The sequence below is a fragment of the Aspergillus alliaceus genome (assembly GCF_009176365.1).
Source record: "Aspergillus alliaceus strain CBS 536.65 unplaced genomic scaffold BDW43scaffold_21, whole genome shotgun sequence".
In the NCBI taxonomy this organism is placed as follows: domain Eukaryota; kingdom Fungi; phylum Ascomycota; class Eurotiomycetes; order Eurotiales; family Aspergillaceae; genus Aspergillus; species Aspergillus alliaceus.
The window spans coordinates 1-19,813 of NW_022474704.1; the positions used below are offsets into that span (position 1 = coordinate 1).

Consider the following 19,813-nt stretch of genomic DNA (forward strand, 5'->3'; position numbering starts at 1 on the left):
AAAAGAAAAAGGAAATCAAGGAAATTCAATTCACCCCATAAAACAAAAATACAAATACAAGGGAAGGAAAAAGAAAAGGAAAAGCGCAGCCCCCGCTTTGAGGAGCTTTAATTAAATCCCCGTCTTTGCCCTTTCTTCTATTCCCTTCTCTCTCCCTCTCTTTTTTTCTCCCTAGTTCTCTCTCTTCATTGTCCTTCGTTATCTAGCTGCCTGTCGCATTTATACACACTCGTTCGTCCTTTCGAGTATTCTGTAGTGCTTGCATCCACGCATTCTCACTTTCAATCCGTCAAGATGAAGCTTAACCTCATTACCCTGACTTCTCTGGTCGCCTTGGCTGCTGCTCAGTCCAGCAGCACCACCGAATCCGCTCCCTCCACCACTGTCAGCTTGAGCCCCGAACAGTCCTGCGCGAAGAAGTGTATGTCCTAATCTTCCTCTCTTTCCCCTGTAATACTACTCTAGGAGAAGCCAGCGCATGAGGTCCAGAGTTCACCCGGAAGCTAACAAACCTAGGCGACGCCTCGGACCTCTGCTGCATCGCTGGATGCTTCAAGGTGCCCTGCCCCAACGGATCTCAGGCCAACGACACCAACAACTGCGTCGCCGCTTGCCCCCAGGGCACCGGTAGCCCGGCAGACACTCAGCGCTACGCCAACTGCCAGAACGAGTGCTACAGCAGCCACTTCTTCCCCATCACTGCCACGGGTGCCCCTGGCGCGTCGAAGACCTCGGCCAGCGACTCCGATGCCACCACCACTGGCAAGGATAGCTCTTCCACTGGCAAGGGCAGCTCTTCTACCGGTACGTGAAACCCCTTCCCCCCCTTCCCTCTCCTTTACTATCCGACTCCGGTGTATGGACTCGGACTAACATGCGACGCAATAGGATCTGGCTCCAAGTCTTCGCAGTCTGGATCTTCCGGCACTAGCACCAGCTCTGGATCTGCTGCCAGCGGCACTCCGAACGCTGCCTCGGTCGCCCAGCTGAAGTTGGGTGTCTCTGCGGCTGGTATTGCCGGTCTTGCCCTTGGTATCTGGGCTCTGTAGATGAGCCTGGAAGGGTCTCACGCGCGGGAATGGGTAATGGGAGAATGTGCATGGATGGAAAAAGGATTAATCGGGTTTTCGGGACGTCGCATAATGGGTTCTATCTACATAGTTGTACTTCTGCGCTGTAATATTGATTCCCAATCATTATTTTATGTTTCGCTGATATCAGTGTATTAACTAATACAATCATTTACCTTGGACGTTTGAACCCACAAATATCAATCCATTATCGTCCGTTGTTAAAGGGTCCAGCCAAGCAAGGAGACCATAATCGCGACCCCTTTTTATGAAGCAGGCAGGGGTGAATCCTAGCCTTGCGACCGATCTGGGGATGCAGACATGAATGGATCTGACGTGCTGATCAACATATGAACTATTATTGACTGCATTCTCGCTCCACACCCCCGCAGTCCTTAATTCTCTTCACGCATATCGGTAGAAGCAACCAACTCCGCCAACTGCCCAGCAACCTCCCCAATCAACGTCCGATTCTGCATGCCCTCCACCCACTCCGCCGGGATCGCGTCCACCCCATAAAAGGCACCCGCCAACCCACCATAAACCGCCGCCGCGGTATCAGCATCTCCCCCCAGATTCGCGACCGCCAACGCCCCCTCCGCCCAACAATCATACTTGAAGAATCCCCACAGAGCAACTTCCAACGTATCCACGACCCATCCACTGCTCCGAACATCCTCCGCATTCCTCCTGCCCCAATCCGCCAAACATTTGTACGTCGCAAGCCGCTCCACCAGATCCCCATGCGTAAACGGGAACCCACTAACCAGCGCACAAAGCGCTTCCTTCCCCTCGCCTGTATTTAAAATCCGTCAATAATGAATACCGCTAGCTGGACTAACCCCTGAAAGCAAAGCCCAGACCTAAACAGCAAAGAGAAGTAAAATGAAAAGGGAGCTGGGCTCCAAGCCACAAAAACCCAAATAACAAAAGCCAAAAAGGGCAAATACCAATACCAATAAAAATAAAAATAAAAGATTGGAAAAGAATAGAAAAACCAAAAAAAAAAACCAAAAAAAAAAAGCTCACCTCTCAAAAAACCCACATACCTCCACGGTATAAACCTCACAAGCCTCCACACATGCCAACGAAGGATGCGTCACGGCACCCTGCACTCTCGCAACTCGTCTCGCTTCTACAACATCCCGCCACAGAACCAATCCGACGGGCGCAATCCGCATCACACTCCCGTTTCCCGACCGGTCCTCGGCGTCCAGCTCGCGGTCGATGACGGCCTGCGTGCGCTGGAGATCGACGGTGCCGCACTGGCGCCAGCTGAGGAGCGCGGCCCGGGTTGAGAGGCCGACGTCCCAGGCGCGGTCGGTGGTGCTGAAGCGGCCTGTGCTGAGCCAGTCGATGTAGTACTTGATGGAGAGGGCGTGGGCTTGGCTGTAGTTGCCGCGGGAGTCGATCAGGGATTGGGCGAGGGCGAGGGTCATGGAGCCGTCGTCGGAGTAGGAGCTGTATATCTCACGTTATTGGATGTTTATCCTACTTGGGGTTTGTTGAGGAGGTAGGTGGATAGAGGGTGGTTTACGATACCCTGCTGGTTGGGCGAAGGGTTTTACGGGTCTGAGGCCCGTTATGGGAGTGAAGGTGCCCGGCTTTTGAAATTGCACGGGGCCGCCTAGGGCGTCGGCGACGCAGACGCCCCATATTGTGCCTAGGGAGCGGGAGGTGAGCGATGGGGGCATGGTGTTGTTGTTTTGTTTATGGGAGAGGGTAGGGGCAGTGGATGTAGAGAAGAGAACGAGGTCAAATTGTGCGGTTGGCTATACTATATATAATCTTGTATCCATAGGTGGTCAGCCTTATCTTGGTGACTCAGCGTCCTCGTAGATCATGATGTTGTTAGACTCCAAATTGGTCGCAAAGAGCGAGGGGGCTTTTATCTTTAGTATTATGAGGCACGGTATATATAACTATATATATATATTTTTTATCAGGTAGATGTCACGCAGAGCTAGGATAAAGACTCAATGATTGAACGCTCCTTATACTCTTGTCAACTAGGTTTTTCTTTCTAGATGGATCGATACGTATATTTGGAAATTGCGCACACCCCTGTTTTGATATAGCGTTGACTATTGGACAAGTTCAACTTCGAACAGCTGGGATGATTTCATCCTATGGTTGGAAATGAGAACCACTTGGCGCAGGAGCTATATCGAGTAACCTTCTTGTCTTACGCAGAAGCTAGGTTACCTCCCGGCACGGGGCCCGGTGCTACGACCCTAGCTCTCCGTTGGCCAGGTAGCTTGAAGTGGCTACGCTTGAAGCCAGAGCCCAGTTTGGAAGCATGATCGTAGGATATAAAACGGGGTTGACTCGGAAGCTATGAGAGAGCTACACATACGTGTCACTCGGGCAATGGCACAACCGCCAAGGGTCGACTCGAGGCTGGGGACAATAAAATTGCCCCTACAGCCCGCATGAGCTTCTTGGCCGATTGATTGGAAACGAATGTCGAAGATTGCATCTTCCCCGGCCGGAGACACTTTTGCCAGACAGACTAAAGCCGTTGGAAAATAAGTAATTGACACCAAAGGCAGAGTTTCTCGGCTTTCCTGCATGCTTCCTTTCGAAAATGCAGATAGATATCCGGCGGATTCCGCTCCCTTCTGGGCGTTGAAGTCGTTTAGAACGGGCGAGTCAATTTACAGCAGTAGTTTCCGCAGCCAAGAACAATCATACTGAATTGGATAAGGCGCAGCTTCAGTCGAGCGATTGGATTGCGGAGCACATGGATCGTAATGGTCCTGTACAGCAAACAAGGCGGGAGGATAGACATGGCAACGTCTACAGTAAAAGAGCCTTGATGTGATGATACCACGAGACGCACCACGTTTCCAGCCAGTACCTGATGGCATAGATAGTCAGTATATACATAGTGGCCGAGCTTTGTCGTGCGATGGCTTCCTCATCCACTATAAGGTGTTATATCAGAACACTACTCCCCCGTCTTCCATATCGTGCATCATTTTACCGGTGTCAGAAGATCCAGGCGATAAATAGACATAGCCTCACTCCACGTGGGGTAGGATTGACAGACTTTATTTACTGCTCAGGGTAAAAGCTCTCGCCAGCCAACCCATGAGGGCTCCTATGAGACAAATCGGATATTTGGTATGCCGCCAAATAGTATTTTAGATGAAAGACGATGGAATCGGTTCGACACTACCAACTTCGGATTTAATTCATACGAAGACAGCATGATTGTATGCGTCCAGTCTCTTAATTTCCGTCGTAATATTCACCTAGAGGTAAAAATCATAAGTTGGAGCTTGGTGCGTCAGTTGATGTGAAGTCGTAAATAAGGTTATTTGTGATGAAGCCAAGCGAGGCAGTGCTTTTTCACCCAAACTACAACCTCAAGTCCAGATCGCGGGTAGCTCATGGGCTGACCATGCTCTAGTTCGCTGGATATCCATGGGTTTAACACCTCATTCTGGGCAGCAGTCATCTCCCGTACTTGACTGATTGGTCAGTGGCACGTTGGATATTATTGACGTCAATATATCAACTCCACCCTGAAGGGCATGTCCCGATCTGGTCACTGCTCTCCCTGCTGCTTTCTGTTATGTATCGCCTCAAGAGGCGAACAGCTATTTGGACTGATGATTTGTAGCCGTTCAAAATGCCCTTACACTTATTCCATAGCAAAACAACCCACCCCCGCCTCTCTGCACCTGATCCATGGCTTTCCTCATAATGAGCTTTTTGCCTTGCCAGATTGCATTCACGTTGACCATGATCCAAACTAGCTGGCTTGGCCCTGAGTAACCAACATAGCTATCTACCATGGTCAATCTCTTTTAACTTTCTTGGTGGTCTTGTCTGCTGCAAAACACAGCCACGCTCAACTCGAATAAAGATGTCTGTATAGCACTTCGCATGGGACCGCCTCCTTTTTTTTTTGCGGTAGTTCCAGGCAAGTACCAACAAGTACTTGTATGATGAATATTCACCATGGCTACCTTGGATGACACTGGACGTGACACTAATCAACACATAGTACCTACACGTAGCACTGAGAGCCATTCCCCAGCCAGCCTTCGATACGACGACGTCTCTCTCTCTGACGCTTTAACACCCGATCCACAATATCAGCGTGACTTTGAAGTGGATGACAACAAATTTGCATTCTCCCCTGGTCAACTGAATAAGTTGCTGAATCCCAAGTCGCTGGCCGCCTTCCATGCCGTAGGAGGCCTGAGGGGTCTGGAGCACGGGCTTCAAACTGACCTTACCGCTGGTCTATCTGTGGACGAGGGCAGGATACCAGGCTATGTAACATTCAGCGATGCAACAAACTGTGCCTTTTCGAAGCTTGACAGCCAACCGCGATTGTTGGATGCAGATAGCCAGACGGCTATTGTTCCAAGCTCCTCATCTCAATTCTACGACAGAATCCGGGTCTTTGGTCGCAATGAATTGCCTGAACCCAGACGGAAGGGGTTTGTCAAGCTCCTGTGGGATGCGTATAACGACAAAATTATTATCCTGCTAACCATCGCAGCTGTTATATCACTGTCATTGGGTATATATGAGGCGGCCAGTGGGCAGTCTCAGGTAGATTGGATTGAAGGCGTGGCAGTTTGCGTCGCTATTATAATAGTAGTGGCTGCCACGGCGGGCAATGATTGGCAAAAGGAGAGGCAGTTTACCAAACTTAACAGACGAGTAAGACGTCATCCCCATCATATCAGGGCCCTTTATTAACTGACCCGGGTATAGAAAGTAGATCGCGACGTTAGAGTGGTTCGCTCAGGGCGACCACTCATGGTACATATCTCAGACATCACGGTGGGCGATGTGCTGCACATTGAACCCGGAGATTCCCCACCTGTCGATGGTATCATGATTTCAGGTCATGGAATTAAATGCGATGAATCGTCGGCAACGGGTGAGTCTGACCATATGGAAAAGGTCTGCGGGCATGAAGCCTGGAACAGCATCATGGATGGCACGGCCACGAGGGAGCTGGACCCGTTTATTATTTCCGGAAGTAAGGTCCTCGAGGGTGTAGGAACCTACTTAGTGACCAGCGTTGGCTGCTATTCGACCAATGGAAGGATCATGGCATCTCTACAGACAGAGAGCGATCCAACGCCCCTGCAAGTCAAACTGGCTAGACTGGCAGGCTGGATAGGGTTACTTGGAACAGGGTATGGGCATCGAGTTCAGACCGCGATCTGTTTACTAACGAGGGACTTCCAGCGCTGCACTACTTTTGTTCTTTGTTCTTTTGATCCGATTCCTAGTGCAACTACCCGGTAATGAAGGTTCACCGAGTGTAAAAGGCCAGGAGTTTATGGATATACTAATCGTCGCTGTTACGGTGATTGTCGTAGCCATACCCGGTGAGCTGCGTTACACTCAGCCATAGCTCGTGCTCTATCACTAACAATGTTTCAGAGGGACTGCCATTGGCTGTAACTTTAGCCTTGGCTTTCGCTACGACTCGGATGCTCAAGGAGAACAACCTTGTCCGAGTCCTGCGTGCTTGCGAAACGATGGGCAATGCAACCGTGATATGCTCCGATAAAACAGGGACACTTACGCAGAACAGGATGACAGTTGTTATGGGATCCTTTGGTGCGAACGAGCAGTTTGGCCACCAGAGAACTGAGGATGGCAGCCAGTCGACTTCCCCTACGATATTGGAGACACTAGAGAGGTTCCCTGCTGCTTTCAGGAATCTGCTGACTGACAGCCTTGCCTTGAACTCCACAGCCTTTGAGGAGGAGCAAGAAAATGGGCGTGAGTTTGTCGGGAGCAAGACAGAAATTGCTCTCCTGCAGCTTGCAAAGGATTACTTGAATATGATTGACCTCACCGAGGCACGAGCCAACGGTCATATTGAACATATATTTCCCTTCGATTCGAGCCGCAAGGCAATGGGGGTTGTGTATCGTGCAGGCCCGACTGGGTACCGGTTGCTTGTGAAAGGAGCGGCTGAGGTTATGCTGAATACATCGACTAAAACGGTAATTGCGGGAAAGTCTGTTGAAGATCAGGTAGCAGTTGAGTCTATTACTGATGACACTCGCAAAACCATCTTGGATACTATTGGCGCCTATGCACGCAAATCCCTACGAACCATTGGTGCCATCTACACTGATCTCCCAGACTGGCCTGCTGAGGGGACTAGGGGCGGCGAGAAGGGGTTGCCGAACTTTGAGGAACTGCTCCGGGATATGACATGGATTGGGGCATTTGGAATTCACGACCCGCTAAGGCCCGAGGTTCCCGGGGCAATTAGGACGTGTCATTCAGCGGGAGTCCAAGTCAAAATGGTCACAGGTGGGCTTATGGACACCGTCCATATCGAAGATATTGTACACTAACGATAGATAAACTACAGGTGACAATGTCAACACGGCTTCGGCCATCGCTTCCTCCTGTGGTATCTTGGACGATGACGGCATTGTCATGGAAGGTCCTGAGTTCAGAAAGCTAAAGGAGGAGGAGATGGAAGCCATCATTCCACGCCTACAGGTATTAGCACGTTCATCACCTGATGACAAACGCATCCTCGTCAAACAGCTGAAGCGTCTCGGGGAAACCGTTGCAGTAACAGGGGACGGGACGAACGATGGACCTGCATTGACGTCCGCGGACGTGGGTTTCTCTATGGGTATCAGCGGCACGGAGTTGGCGCGTGAGGCAAGTTCCATCATTCTTCTAGATGACAACTTTAAGTCGATTGTGACAGCCATGGCTTGGGGTCGGGCTGTCAACGATGCTGTCTCCAAGTTCTTACAGGTACGCCAGAAGTCCCTTGATATCTCACCAGCTCCCAGCTCTTCTTGCCTTTTAATTTTAACTAAAATGTAGTTCCAAATAACCGTCAACATCACTGCCGTCTGCCTCACAGTAGTAACAGCCATCTACAGCAACAAAAATGAAAGTGTTCTGAAGGCCGTCCAGTTACTCTGGGTAAACCTAATCATGGACACATTCGCTGCTTTAGCACTGTGAGTATCTCTCTTGAAATTACATTGGATCCAGGAAACGACCTCCAGACCTAACTAACATAACCCAGAGCAACCGACGCCCCAACGGAGAAGATCTTACAAAGACCACCTGTCCCACGAAATGCCCCTTTATTCACCGTAACAATGTGGAAGATGATAATCGGACAGTCCATCTACAAGCTAGCCGTCTGTTTCACCCTCTACTTCGCGGGTGACCGCATCTTGGGCTACGACACCCGGATCCATCAGAAGGAGGTAGAGCTCGACACCATTATTTTCAACACCTTTGTCTGGATGCAGATATTCAACGAACTCAACAACCGTCGTCTCGACAACAAATTCAATATCTTTGAGGGCGTGCACCGAAACTACTGGTTCATGGGGATTAACCTCCTGATGGTCGGGGGCCAGATACTTATTATTTTTGTTGGCGGTGCTGCATTCAGTGTCACACCGTTAGATGGTGTTCAGTGGGCGATCTGTATAGGATGCTCTATTTTTTGTATTCCTTGGGCTGCTGTGCTGAAGCTTATCCCGGACCGCCATTTTGCGGCTGTGCTGGATATCAAGGTCAAGATGATCCGCTTTCTTTCCTATCCATTCAGGAAAGCATGCCACTTTATGGCACATGGCTTCCGTGCGCTGGGGAAAGCATGCATTGGAAAATGGTGGGGTCTTGAAGCCATATTACTACGCACTGTGAAGAAGAGCATGTCTGATGGGGATGAAGAAAAGGGTGGCAGTACAAGCTAAGCCAGGCAAGGGTATCTGCAGTCTTTCATTATATGACTCTGTTCTCTCTCCTCTTCCACTTTTCTTTTCATTTCTTTCTTCCCTCGACTCTCCCTGTCCCTGCTTAGAAATGTTAGGGTATGTATGAAAGACAGACGCATAGATGGTAACCATGATAAGAAAAATTGGATACATATACAATTAGACCTACATAACAGTGTAAGAAATAGGGCATGCAGCCTCTGAACCATGGCTCAATAATATGTAAACCACTATAAAACAGCAGACCACACCACACCGAAACTTCCTTCCCTCCTCACCATCCAACATCACATCCTACGGAAAGAAAACTGACCATACTCAAACTCCTTCTCATAACCCTCTCCATTATCCTATTAGCAAAACTCTACCTCCTCCTCAAATCCCTCCATTTCCCCGGCTGCACTCACAACCACCCAGAATACCCTATAGCAACAGGCTGCCCTCCAGAATGCCACTGAACCCGCCCCCCCCAACACCCCCCACCCCAACACGCATATATTTTGGTAGCCCTGGGACCCCCATATTCGGCTACCTCAGCAAGGGCGGTGCTTACACACTCCACGCCCGCGTCGATCGAATTCCTCGACCTAGACCGGTTCTCCGGCGATGGCCCATTAAAGTCTGACGATCAGGCAGAGGAAGACGCGCATTGTTTCAGGACGCAGCAGCTGGGGGGCTGGTTAGTGGAGGAGGCGCAGGGATCTTGGATTAGCCAGATAATATATGATTATGAGGTACCGGAAGAGGGTGTGAGGAACTTGTTGGCCGGAGGGTAAGGGGGTGTGGGTGATCAAGAGTTCGGAGGCGGGTGCTCTGAGTAATGCGTAGTGTATGGAGGAACGGTGTCAGGTTATTGAGAGGCTTGGGGGGGAGGTTTTATGAGGATCCGAGGCAGTTGTCCTGATTTGGATTTGGAGTGAGTTAATTGGGTTGAGGTTAGGGTTTGGGGGTAGGTGTATGGTGTTGGGATGGGAGGGAGATTGAGTCTCGTGGTTATGGTAACAGAAGTTATTCTAGGGCTATAATGGCTTGTTGGATGATTCTAGGGTTGGTTGATGTTGGTATTGTACAGTTTATCTTTACATGTCTCCCGATAGAAGTTGCTACAAGTGGAGGACCCGCTTGGGATATATATATCCCACCTCCACTCATTTATGCTGTACTAGTACCTAGTTTCCATGAAACATACTCCACTGTAGGCAGCCATTAAGCAGAATTCCTAACTTCATAAGGGCAAAAAGGAAGTCAAAAGGAAGAGCTATTGTTAATTGAGTATAACAAAGTGAACACTGGAAAAAGACACAGACAAACACCTAAACATGGAAACCTCGGGCTGGTAAAGTAACAACATACATTCCGTATTTTAAACAAACCAATGAAATCCAACCACACTCAAACCACCAAGAATTTTCCAGCTCAACCCTATATATAAAAATCAACCGCCATCCCACAACCCAATAAGCACACCCTCCCTCAAAGTACTAGAAACAAAAGGACAAGAAAAATCAAAGCCAAAGCCAAAATGTCCCAACAAACCCTCTTCACCTCCATGTCCGACTTCGTAACAAAATGCATGTCAGGACACGACCCCTCCCACAACCCCCAACACGTGCACCGCGTCGTCTCCCTCGCCAAAAGAATCCTGGCTTCTGAAACAGCCCGGAACCCCTCCACACCCCTGAACGCAGACGTGGTGCATCTTGCAGCCCTCCTGCATGACATCGGGGACCGGAAATATCTGTCTCAGGTCGCCGCCATCTCGGATTCCATTCCATGCAAGGGAGACGCAGCTAGCTCAGAGACGGTTGATCCTCATCGGCTGGTGTATTCGGCCCTGGTGTCGCATGGGGCGGACGAGGAATTGGCCGAACGGGTGCAGATGATCGTCTCGCATGTTTCCTACACGACGGAGCGGTCGGATCCGGAGAAGGTCCGGCAGTTGATTCGAGATGGGTATCCGGAGTTGGCCATCGTCCAGGATGCGGACCGCTTGGATGCCATTGGCGCAGTGGGCATCGGCCGGTGTTTCACTTTCTTGGGAGCCAAGGGGAAGAACTTTTGCGCCGACGGGATGTGGGTGATGGGGAATGCAATCGATCATTTTGAGGAGAAGTTGGAGAGGCTGGAAGGCATGATGAAGACGGAGACGGGTCGAGAGATGGCCAAAGTGCGCACGGTGAGACTCAAGGAGTTTCGCGAGTGGTGGGCGGACGAAATGAGTGAAGCTGCATAGGAAGGATAGATTCAATTATGAAATGGCAATCAATGCGAGTTAGATTAACCTATAGACACGAGGTCCGAAATCATGCTATCCAGTCTATAGATTCTCAATACACTATTGGGTATGGGACAGGTGACGATATTATCTGCGGTGAATACATGCGCACAGAGAAAAGAACGTATGAGGTCGAATGACCTGATGCAGAACCTGTGGTGCAGAGCAAGAAAGAACTGCGATGCCAAAAGCACGGATGCCAATCAAAGAGTAGAAACATGGCCCAAAATAAATAAAGAAATAAAGAACAAAAGTACACCAACGCCGGAACCACTGTAATGTCTAACTCGATTGCATATTGTGGCGTTTCAGTATACCTCCAAAGAAGAAAAAAAAAATTATAATGCAATTAAACTCGATCTCTGGCGAAGTCCAGGAAGTCACAATCATCCTCGAAAAAGCCATCATCGCCCCCAGAACCAGTCGAAGGAAACGACGAGGCATGCCTCTTCTTCCGGCGAGTGGTGATCACAACCTCCTCAGGATGGCCTGTGCTGTTGCCAAGACTGATAAGGTTCTCCATTTCGCCGCCAGAACCCAGTTGATGTTCGTGTAGCGTCTCGTCGTCATCACCACCGGCGCTGAAGGGGCGCACGTGGATTCGGGTCATCGGCAAGCTCTCACCAAACACCCATTGGCCGGTAGGAATGGTCATGGAATCATCAACGCTACCGGTTTCGGGGTACACGTATAGGCTGACCCGCTGGTCCGTATGGAAAGGCTGGTAAGGTGCGTTTGTCTCGATCTCCGCCTGGGAGAGAGGCTGACATTTGAGTTTAGATGCCGGAGACGGCCGTGGGTTGGAAGACGGCAACGCCAGCGATGCATGGACGGCCGTCTCCGGGTTGAATGTGGTCACAGGCAAGGGGCCGCAGGGAGTGTGCAAGTTAGGGGGCAATCGAAATTCAATTTCCTTACCTCCCACCACGGATTGGAGCTGTCGATTCTTATGGGTAGACATAGCACGACGAACCCTATAGAGCCGGAAGTGCCCGCTCTCCACCAAGCCCAAGAATGGCTGGCCCTTACTGGTAATCCAAGTCACCCGGGATGCGGCTGGGTCACGGGCTAGCCCATGCAAGCGGTTCTCACCAGCGTGGCGGAGGGTGTTGACCGTTCCGGTGGCTGCTCCCATAGACTTGCTGAGACCAGCAGCAACTGCCTTCCCGCCCCGAACACCAGCAGACGACGAAAATCCGCCTACGGCGGGAAACGCGCCACCAGCACTTGCAGTACGACCTCTCACCGCTGCAAGTATGGGTTGTGTCTTGCCTCCTACGAGCTTAAATGCCGCTGACAGAGGATTCACAGGTGCGGCTTTATCCGACAACTCATCAGTTGGCGGTTCAATTGCCGGTGTTTTACTAGGTGCTGGGCGAGCTCGGCGGAATGGAGGCCATTGGAAAGCGCTCCGCGGGAGATCGAACACATGTACGGTCCCTTTACGAGTAATGACAGCCAGTCGATCCCCAGAGGGAGGGCACCAGATCACGTCGACAATATAAGACTTTGTCAACCGTGTGTACCGCGCAATTTGGCGCACGTTTGCACATGGAGCTACCAAGTCCTCTGACAAAAAGGTCCCAGCTCGGCAGTACTTGGCCTGCATGAGATCCCAGACATGTTGAACATCCCCGTTTGTGCTCGCCGTAAGCATCATTAGTCCGTTGGGTGAAAAGGAGAGGAAACTACAGCCTTCGGGAGGCTGGAACGTGGCAACGGGATTAAACAGGGCGCTTTTTGTCTCACTCCCGTCTTCCAGCCTTTTCAGGTCCATGATTGATACAAGGTCAGGCTCCGCGGGTGTGGTAGCGTTAGTGTCTTGGGCATGCGTGGGTGGGAACGCGTTGTAACCTGGCGGTGGAAGGTCTCCTGAATTAAGAGACCGGCGCGGGGTGGAATTTTGTAGCTGGTCTTTGTTCCAATAATTATTCCATGCCTGAAGACCCTGGTCCCCCATCCACCGTGCGCCTCGCACAAGCTCCTGCGTCACGCCTCGGGCAACCTTGTCAAAGAAACTCGGGCCCTCTCCAACGTCTGTGGCGCATGTTATCGCGGGCCTTGCAGGCGGATTACGACTGTCTAGACCAAAGACTTTACCCTGAATCAATGACGAGGGAACCGTTCCGGGAAGTGACACCCTGTACGTGGACGATGGTGGGACTATTGCAAGCCATCTTCCCCTCAGCGCAACAATTGGGGTGTCGCTATTGGCAAAACCAGGTGGAGAGTCAGTTCGAGATCCATCCGGATCCGTGGAGCTTGAAGAGGTCGAATAACGTCGAGCTTCCCGGGAGCGAATACTGGTCCATATTTTACCCAAGCACTGATACCCATTCATGCTGTAGATGAAGACCTCGCCGCTAGCTCCAGATGCCAGGACAACATAATTACCACCCGCCAAGAGCTTCAAATTTCCAGCAGGCGAAGGCGCAACTGCAGAGAGCCCAGGGATATTCTCGAAGTATGGAGAAGGTTTCATTGTAAACAGAGTGCTGATGTGATCTCCTGTTCGGAGGGAATAAATCTCGACGCGTGTTTGGTAAAATCTGGTATCGTCTTTCGCCGAGCGCCTCTCACCAGGAGAGCGCCCAATGGAAGCGGCAGGAATCTCGTTCACATCCGAGCCTACAGACGAGCTGCGGGTTTCGTCGTCGGGGAGTCCACAGGGGCCGTGCATAACTATAGCGACGTGCGGCCTAGATGGTGCGAACGAATCACTGGGTGAGTTGCAGGCCAGGATTTTGGCGTCAATTACTCGGCCGTTGAGACCAGCCAGCTTTCCAACAAGTCGCGTTTTACGATCCTCTACTGCCAGAACTTCAAGCGAACCATCCATACCCACGACGAGGACGCTGGTTCCCATTCTTGAGGACTTGGCCGAAGGACTGTAGATCGTATCGAAGGCACAGAAAGAGTAATTTTCATTTACCGACTGCTTGGTCTGACCAGCGAGAAGCGGTAGGTCGATTTCCGGTGCGCCATAGAAATGGGCCTGGGGCTTATGCGGCAATGGTATTGGGTTACTGAACGGGCCGCTGACGGAGTAACTCTTGTTGTGCCTATCCACGGACTGCTGTCTCGACAGGTCACTTCCCAGATAGCCATTTCCATAGCTCAAAGGTCTTGCCCTAGGGGGAGGAGATGTTGAGGAGGGGTGACTGAAGCCGGCCTTATCTGGGTTAGACGGGAAACCGAATGGGGATCCATTAGCGATTTCACCGTCGCTAACGTCATTGGGTGGGCTCTTTCCGAACGGAATAGCCTTTGCCCAATTATCCGTACGATAAGCTAGATCGTTCTCGGGTGAGTCACCAAGACAGCCAAGCGCATCCAGAACTGGTGATGTCACAGCGTTGGGACGGTGAGAAACCAACGTGGGATTTGGGCATGACGACGGTTCAGCGTGCAGAGGCGGTGAAGCTTGTATCCTATACATATCAAGTATTTCGGGTTAGTGATCTACGGAGGGAGCAACATGATTTCAGGTGCTCTATGCTTACAGGTCCTCTGGCGGTGACTTCGCCGCGGCTTTAGCTGCTTTTGTCTTCCCCTTGGATCCGGACTTTCCTTTTTTCTTCTTTCCGCCTTGATCATTCTCAGGGGGCGTTGAATTCAAATCCTCAAGGGGCGGGCTAGGGTCACCGACGGACCGGCTCTGCTGCTGGAATAGATCGTCCGAAGCTGCCGGGGGCATCAAATTGAGCGGATTGCCTCGAGGAGGCAAGACGGTCCTGATAGGAACAACCGCTCTCAGGACCCGTGATAAGGTCTGAGAACGGGGGGTTTCTCACTATATTGTCGGCGGCAACGAGTGTCGCGACGGTATGACGCTATCGGACGTTGACTATTGAACAAACACCCGTCAGCATGACTCACTCAATAGTTCCAAGCCATACGTACCGTTTAGCTATTGGAAAGAAATTTCGGATTCCAAGGTTCAAAGAGGAAACGGAAGAAGTGGTAAGGGGAAACCAGGGAGATCAAAGGAACCACGTATCTAGAAGTCAAGGCTTCTTGACACGCTAAACCAGGACGAGACGGAAGCACTGCTTATACCGTTCGTCCGAGAATCGGGGATAGATTGTATGCAAAGCTGAACGAGGGTTACAGAATATACAAGAGGACAGATATACTAGACAAAGAGCAGGTTAGTCATAGAAGATTGTTTGAAGAGAAAAAAAGAGGTTTGGGAGGGAAGGAAAAGGAAGAAGCATGGAGAGGGGGAGGGGGGTTCAGGTCAGGAGTATGGATGACTTTCCCCATGGGTAGGCTGACTTATCTCCTATCAGTCCCAGATTTAGTTCGAATAGACTACAATTAGTTAGGGAAACTAAATTCGGTAGGCAGGTACGGTAATGGTATGGTAAGGAACCTCGGTGAGGAGACCGGCACATGACGAGGGCCAGGTGATGATTGGCTGGTATGAGACAAACTCGGTCAGGCTATGACGCCAATTCTGGCCTGCCTAACGTGCGTTTTTCCATACGGTCCTTGGATCTACGCAGTACCGCGCTTGCCTTGCAGCCTGCAAATCCAACTTAAACAGATAACCATAGTACCAGTACCTACCTATACCTAGTAAGGTCATCCCCCCCCTCTCTTGGGTTTAGAGGAAATTCCGCCCCCCACTCCCATGCCACAGCCACTCGACACTCAAATTACACCATACACCAAGTTCCAGGCAAACTATTGGTTTGCCCTGCAGGTCGCATGAGGGGCTCTCGACAAACAATGCAAACAGCTTGCGCCTGAACAGTGAACACGGGTCAAGCGGCTGCCACGTGATTCGCCTGAATGATACAGCCAAAGAAACCCGTACCACTTGTGAAACAGCATGAAAGGACAAGCAGCCACAGTCCCCAGCCTGGAACATCCCTTCGCATAATCTTCCGTGGATAATCCGGGTCTAGTCGCCACTGTCTTTGTTGGCTCACCATGCCAACCAAATATGAATCATTAGGAATGTTCGATCCCGAGCCGCTGGCAGGTCATAGGTCCGTATTACCGCATAAGTAGCCTGTCATCTGTAAGGTCCCAGGCTATCATTAGTACATCATCCAGCGGTGACTATGACATGACGCTAGAGGGTGGTAAATCACATTAGGGATCTATTCTTCTATGAGCTTCCTCTTCAGGAATTCCCCCTTTGGGACCAACTTCATGGATGGATCTCGTTGGTTGACCTATCAGTTCGTCACCACGTGACAGATTCTGGGGGGATTCTGATGGGTAGTAAGTATATATTGAAGGTGGAAGAGTACAAGGGCACACTCCAGAGATCAAAGGAAATGACGTGTATTGTTACAAAATATATAGTGACAGCTGTCCCAATCCATATAGAGTTCACCCTGCACACATGTCCACCCCTATGACCAAGTTTTAGGTCTTCTTTTTCGCCGCAGCCTTGGCCTTAGTCGCCTTCTTCTTGTTGCTGTTGATCATGACAATTCCGATAAAGGTACCAACGACGGCCGAACCGAGCAAAGTAAGAATAACAGGGATGCGGATAGCCCATACGCGAGGTGGGAAGAGACTATGGAGAGGGTGGTGCTCGTCGACGAATGGCTGCCAGGGTGTTAGTAAGGAAGCATACCTGTAAGAGGGATAAGGAAGAGGGGTACCATCAGAAGAGTCCACGTCGTATAGTAGAGAAAGATTGCGGTAGCGGCCAAGAGCATGGCGGATCCCACGAGTTGGCCCAGCTATAGAATAGTGGCAGTCAGTGTATGGAACATGATGAATGCGGTAATTAATTTCTCTCTTACCATAGTGGTATACAATTCACCAAGAGAGGCTAAGAAAGTAATTCAAAAAGAACTCCTGGCTGGAATGACGGGCATGGGTAGAGCATCGCATCCTATAAACACAGATAGCTTTGGCTCCTGAAACGGCACGTGACCAAGGAGCGGACGCTAAGACTTTCCCCTTCGCCGCCTCACGTTTTGTCCGACGGAGCTCAACGATCAACGTTTTCGCAACTTTACTTAAATCACCATTCCCTGATTTAGGCTCCAGGGTGATCTGGAGGACTGCAAGGCATTATGACAGATCCTGTTGTATTGCAGTCAGCAGTGCGAGTGCCCACACCTCCACCTGGCACATCCCATTCGCCAATAGCGCCGGCTTCACGAAAGCGCTCACCCCCCTCTCGTTCGCCTTCGCCCAATCGTCGTCGGTCGCCTCCGGGTGACACTGTGAAAGAAGATGGCGACGTGCCGCGGCTCGACCCTAACCGTGCGATAGAGCGGGAACGACAACTTGCGGAGCGGGTTCGTCAACATGAAAAGCAGGAGGCGGCGCGGAAACCGATGACAGAAGAGGAGAAGCAAGCTTCAGCCAAGGCAGAATATGAAAAGCTTCTGAATATGCGGTCCGGTGGAACTTATATTCCCCCTGCTCGACTTCGTGCGCTGCAAGCACAGATCACAGATAAGACCAGCAAGGAATACCAGCGTATGGCATGGGAAGCTTTGAAGAAGTCGATCAACGGTCTGATCAATAAGGTCAACGTCTCGAATATAAAATTTATCGTCCCAGAGCTCTTCGGGGAGAACTTGGTACGTGGTCGTGGGCTGTTCTGCAGGAGCATCATGAAGGCTCAGGCTGCCAGTTTGCCATTTACCCCAATTTACGCTGCAATGGCAGCCATCGTCAACACCAAGCTTCCCCAGGTGGGCGAGCTGCTACTGAACCGGTTGATTGTCCAATTTCGTAAAGCGTTCAAACGAAATGATAAAGCGGTTTGCATCTCGTCGACGACCTTCATCGCTCATTTGTGCAACCAGCAGGTCGTCCATGAAATGCTTGCAGCTCAGATTCTTCTTCTCCTGCTTCACAAGCCAACGGACGACAGTGTAGAGATTGCTGTTGGGCTCACAAGGGAAGTTGGGCAGCATTTGGAGGAAATGAGTGGTCCTATTGCCCTGGCAGTCTTCGATCAGTTCAGAAATATCCTCCACGAAGCCGATATTGACAAGAGAGTGCAGTATATGATCGAAGTCCTGTTCCAGGTTCGCAAAGACCGCTACAAGGACAATCCAGCCGTCAAGGAAGAACTTGATCTTGTAGAGGAGGAAGATCAGATCACACACCGCGTTGGTCTTGACGATGAGATTGAAACGCAGGATAACCTCAACATCTTCAAATACGATCCCGAGTGGGAAGACCACGAAGAGGCCTACAAAAAGCTGAAGGCTGAGATTCTAGGCGAAGGTAGCGATGACGAGGAAGACGAGGACGAAACCGATGAGAGCTCTGATGATGAGGCGGAAGAAGAACGGCAGATGGATATTAAGGATCAAAGCAACACAGATCTTGTCAATTTGCGGAGGACTATCTACTTGACGATCATGTCCAGCATTGACTTTGAAGAATGTTGCCATAAACTGATGAAGATCTCGTTGCCACCCGGCCTGGAGCCTGAACTTCCGTCGATGATTATTGAATGTTGCTCGCAGGAGAGAACATACTCGAAATTCTACGGTTTGATTGGAGAGCGGTTTTCGAAGATCAATCGTCTCTGGTGTGACCTTTTTGAGGCCGCTTTCGCCAAATATTACGACACTATCCATAGATATGAAACCAATCGCCTGCGCAACATTGCTCGCTTCTTTGGCCATATGCTTAGCACCGACGCCATCGGTTGGCATGTTATGTCAGTTATTCACATGAACGAAGAAGAAACTACTTCAAGCAGTCGTATTTTCATCAAAATTCTCTTCCAAGATTTAGGCGAGCACCTCGGTCTGCCCAAGTTGCAGGAGCGTATGAGAGATGAGATACTCCGCTCGAGCTTTGAGGGTCTTTTCCCTACAGATAACCCTCGCAATACCCGTTTCTCCGTTAATTATTTCACAAGTATCGGCTTCGGTATTCTGACTGAGGACATGCGTGAACACCTAAAGAATATTCCCAAGCCGACAATTCCCGCATTGCCTGCTCGGGATGCAACACCTGAGACGGATGCTGAATCTGTCAGCTCTCGCTCCTATTGCTCCACATGCACCGGATCCCCTCACTCACGCTCACGCTCACGCTCTTATTCATACTCCCGTTCGCCTTCGCCGAGCCGAGGTCGCCGGCGCTCTGTCAGTCGGGGCCGGTCTTATTCACGATCCGTCTCCGGATCTTCTCGCCGGAGCTATAGCTACACACCTTCACGCTCCAGGTCCCCAGCATCGAGAAGCCGCCGACGCTCCGTCTCTTACAGTAGATCTCGGTCGCCGAGAAGGTCGTCGGTCTCCCGTACGCCCCCCAGACGGACTCGTGCCACGTCTTATGACACTCGCTCCTCTCGGAGTGTGAGCCCACATCCATCCCGACGTCCACAGCCTCGCTCTGTTACACCTGAAAAACGAGGTTACGGCCGAAAGAATCGAAGCTATTCAAGGTCGGTGTCGAGGTCTGTTACTCCGCCTCGGCGTGAGGCACGGGGCAAGCGCTACTCTTCCGAGTCGTTATCCCCTCCTCGCTCTAAACGAGCAGCATCGCGTTCGCCCCGTCGACCAGCCCCGCCTCGCCGCGCCCGTGATGGATCGGCGTCCCAGTCTCCAAGTCCCGTACGGTCTGGACGTGGCCAAAGACGACGTCGGTTCTCAGATTCCCGGTCACCGTCTCGTTCGCCACCTCGGCGCAGATCGGCGTCCCGGACCCCTCCTCGTCGGGGCCGTGCCGCGGACTATATTTGATTGTAATGGCGATAGGTTTTCGCG

At 51.0% G+C, this 19,813-nt stretch overlaps 7 protein-coding genes across 7 annotated transcripts; 4 read left to right on the forward strand and 3 right to left on the reverse strand.

The window, feature by feature from the left end:
- Positions 1–294: 294 nt before the first annotated feature.
- BDW43DRAFT_310913 (uncharacterized protein) lies at positions 295–1,049 on the forward strand (the record flags this gene model as incomplete). The annotated part of the gene is made up of 3 exons (XM_032047065.1): positions 295–421; positions 517–804; positions 889–1,049. 3 exons carry the CDS (start codon positions 295–297, stop codon positions 1,047–1,049), a joined length of 576 nt encoding a protein of 191 aa, XP_031900387.1.
- A 416-nt stretch (positions 1,050–1,465) lies between these two features.
- BDW43DRAFT_310914 (ADP-ribosylglycohydrolase family protein) lies at positions 1,466–2,764 on the reverse strand (the record flags this gene model as incomplete). The annotated part of the gene is made up of 3 exons (XM_032047066.1): positions 1,466–1,866; positions 2,116–2,531; positions 2,613–2,764. 3 exons carry the CDS (start codon positions 2,762–2,764, stop codon positions 1,466–1,468), a joined length of 969 nt encoding a protein of 322 aa, XP_031900388.1.
- A 1,689-nt stretch (positions 2,765–4,453) lies between these two features.
- On the forward strand, positions 4,454–8,949 carry BDW43DRAFT_275482 (uncharacterized protein). The gene is made up of 7 exons (XM_032041856.1): positions 4,454–5,753; positions 5,808–6,238; positions 6,291–6,433; positions 6,489–7,376; positions 7,438–7,838; positions 7,911–8,050; positions 8,119–8,949. Exons 1-7 carry the CDS (start codon positions 5,040–5,042, stop codon positions 8,801–8,803), a joined length of 3,402 nt encoding a protein of 1,133 aa, XP_031900389.1. The 5' UTR covers positions 4,454–5,039; the 3' UTR covers positions 8,804–8,949.
- Positions 8,950–10,190: 1,241 nt separating this feature from the next.
- Positions 10,191–11,252, forward strand: BDW43DRAFT_81356 (HD domain-containing protein). Its single transcript, XM_032050544.1, has one exon. The coding sequence runs from the start codon at positions 10,347–10,349 to the stop codon at positions 11,055–11,057; it is 711 nt and encodes a 236-aa protein (XP_031900390.1). The 5' UTR covers positions 10,191–10,346; the 3' UTR covers positions 11,058–11,252.
- A 196-nt stretch (positions 11,253–11,448) lies between these two features.
- Positions 11,449–14,796, reverse strand: BDW43DRAFT_310917 (uncharacterized protein; the record flags this gene model as incomplete). The annotated part of the gene is made up of 2 exons (XM_032047067.1): positions 11,449–14,530; positions 14,603–14,796. The coding sequence occupies 2 exons, from the start codon at positions 14,794–14,796 to the stop codon at positions 11,449–11,451; spliced, it is 3,276 nt and encodes a 1,091-aa protein (XP_031900391.1).
- A 1,685-nt stretch (positions 14,797–16,481) lies between these two features.
- On the reverse strand, positions 16,482–16,780 carry BDW43DRAFT_310918 (dolichol phosphate-mannose biosynthesis regulatory protein; the record flags this gene model as incomplete). The annotated part of the gene is made up of 2 exons (XM_032047068.1): positions 16,482–16,667; positions 16,724–16,780. 2 exons carry the CDS (start codon positions 16,778–16,780, stop codon positions 16,482–16,484), a joined length of 243 nt encoding a protein of 80 aa, XP_031900392.1.
- Positions 16,781–16,931: 151 nt separating this feature from the next.
- On the forward strand, positions 16,932–19,789 carry BDW43DRAFT_300135 (uncharacterized protein; the record flags this gene model as incomplete). The annotated part of the gene is made up of 4 exons (XM_032044847.1): positions 16,932–16,938; positions 17,151–17,314; positions 17,348–17,659; positions 17,699–19,789. The coding sequence occupies 4 exons, from the start codon at positions 16,932–16,934 to the stop codon at positions 19,787–19,789; spliced, it is 2,574 nt and encodes an 857-aa protein (XP_031900393.1).
- Positions 19,790–19,813: the final 24 nt, after the last annotated feature.